At 35.5% G+C, this 1,836-nt stretch overlaps 1 protein-coding gene across 2 annotated transcripts in view; it reads right to left on the bottom strand.

The window, feature by feature from the left end:
- The window catches only part of SMAP1 (small ArfGAP 1), a 118,544-nt gene that overhangs the window by 90,457 nt on the left and 26,251 nt on the right, over nt 1-1,836 (bottom strand). For both annotated transcript variants that reach the window (XM_072408499.1, XM_072408500.1), the window contains exon 2: nt 879-1,012. In XM_072408499.1, coding sequence (XP_072264600.1) covers nt 879-1,012 — 134 coding nt within the window. The remainder of the gene's footprint in view (nt 1-878; nt 1,013-1,836) is intronic.

Below are 1,836 nucleotides of genomic sequence, written 5' to 3'. Positions count from 1 at the left end.
TCAGTGACCATTATGAGGCTTGTTCACACCATCCTGGTATGGCAACACACAATAAAATGTGTGCTTAGATGCAACATACAGCAGAATACCAAGCAGGGTGTAAAGGGTTGCATAGCCATTCATCTGGATTGTACCCCACACAGCAGCATTACAGGATACCATTTACAGCTTTTCATCCGAATGGTCTGTCTAACGGAACCCTTCTCACAAAGCACATGGTTGGACCTTCATTGCTCTTCTTATGTATACATTCTAGTTGCTTTTTAATAGTCCCTCTATCAATTTCAAAATCATTTTAATATGCTAAACTCTTACTAAGCTTTAGCTGTGATATAGTGCATTACAACTACATGGTGTCTATATGCCCTGACTATTTTGGATTGTTCAATTTAGGATGGGTGGGTCACTAAATGATATTCCATTATGACTCAGATTTCATGAGCATTGACAATGTTAGATGTGAGATTCTGGTAAACTATTGTGCATGAACAGAAGTATTTTGCAAAGAAAATCTTAGGAGGGGGAAAAAAAACAAAAAAAAAACAAAAAAAGATAAACTAACTTGCAAGAAAATGTTGTGTACTAAATAACAGTAGTTAAATATTATGCACAGTGACATTTTTTTAACAAAAAAAATAATTTTAACTGCAAAAAAAAGGTTGTAGATCTACATTATGGTCAGAAGTAAAATGCAATATTCTTATGATGGCGGCAGCTCTTTGATAAGCTGACAAACCCTAAACTCATATGGTTGTGTTTTTCAATATATTTTTCTTAATCTGGAAAAAACAAACATGGCTGTAAACACCAGAGGAGTGCAGTTGCCAAGTATGCATCCAAAAATATCTTTAAATGCCCTTCAATGCTGCACCTTTTACCTGAATCTGTTCTGGGGTCCACTGATCCAGGTTGACAGACTTAACTCTTGATATATGTACACCAAGATTTCGATGGATTCCAGCACATCTGATGCAAATAAAGACTCCTAAATTCCATGAAGCCCATCTTGGACCTGTAAGATAGTAAACATTTACCAGTATTACAAAAAAATAGTTAAGGTCGCCAATCTTATGAGAACAGCAGATGTAATGCAGCAGATTTTGAAAATAGCATTATTAGGCACACATTTCCTAGTGGAACATCAGACGTAGATTGTAAGCTCTTTTGGGCAGGGTCCTCTCCTCCTCCTACATAATTGTATGTATCTGTCTGTTATTTGCGAACCCTGTTGTACAGTGATGAGTAATGTTTGTACCTTATAAATACAGTTTATTAATATAATAATAAATAATAAATGGGAGACACGCAAAGAAAACGGCTTGAAATCCTATTCATTTTACATCTGGAGGAAGGGAAAATGCAAATTATCTACAAAGTTTGGTGCATGCAGTTGAGCACAAATCAACAGCTTTCCTATGTTGGTGTGTACTGATTCAACAGGCTTGTTGGAACCTTCTGGCACAGACGTCACACTTGACAGCAAACTCCTTTAAGCAATTGTGAGCAGAGCTTTACAATGCACACACTAAAATGTTCTGATAAAGAAACCTGCATATAGCTGAAACAAGGCAGCTTTAAAATGTAATAAAAAGGTCATAAAATCCTATAGAATGACAGAAGAATTGAAACCCAATAGCACCAATTTCTCCATGAACTGAGAAAGAAAAAAAACTAATTAAGATATCTAATTAGTATACCTAAGTTTGTGGTAGACATTTCTATGACGCCTTGCCACATGCCATATTAAAATGAACAACAACAAAAATGTTAGTAAGAGATCATAAAGAGTCCTATTTATGCCTGAACAGCATAGCTTACATTGTACAAAACAAAAAA

Source organism: Pyxicephalus adspersus, chromosome 4 (assembly GCF_032062135.1).
Source record: "Pyxicephalus adspersus chromosome 4, UCB_Pads_2.0, whole genome shotgun sequence".
NCBI classification, from domain to species: domain Eukaryota; kingdom Metazoa; phylum Chordata; class Amphibia; order Anura; family Pyxicephalidae; genus Pyxicephalus; species Pyxicephalus adspersus.
This window is presented reverse-complemented; position numbering and strand designations above follow the sequence as displayed.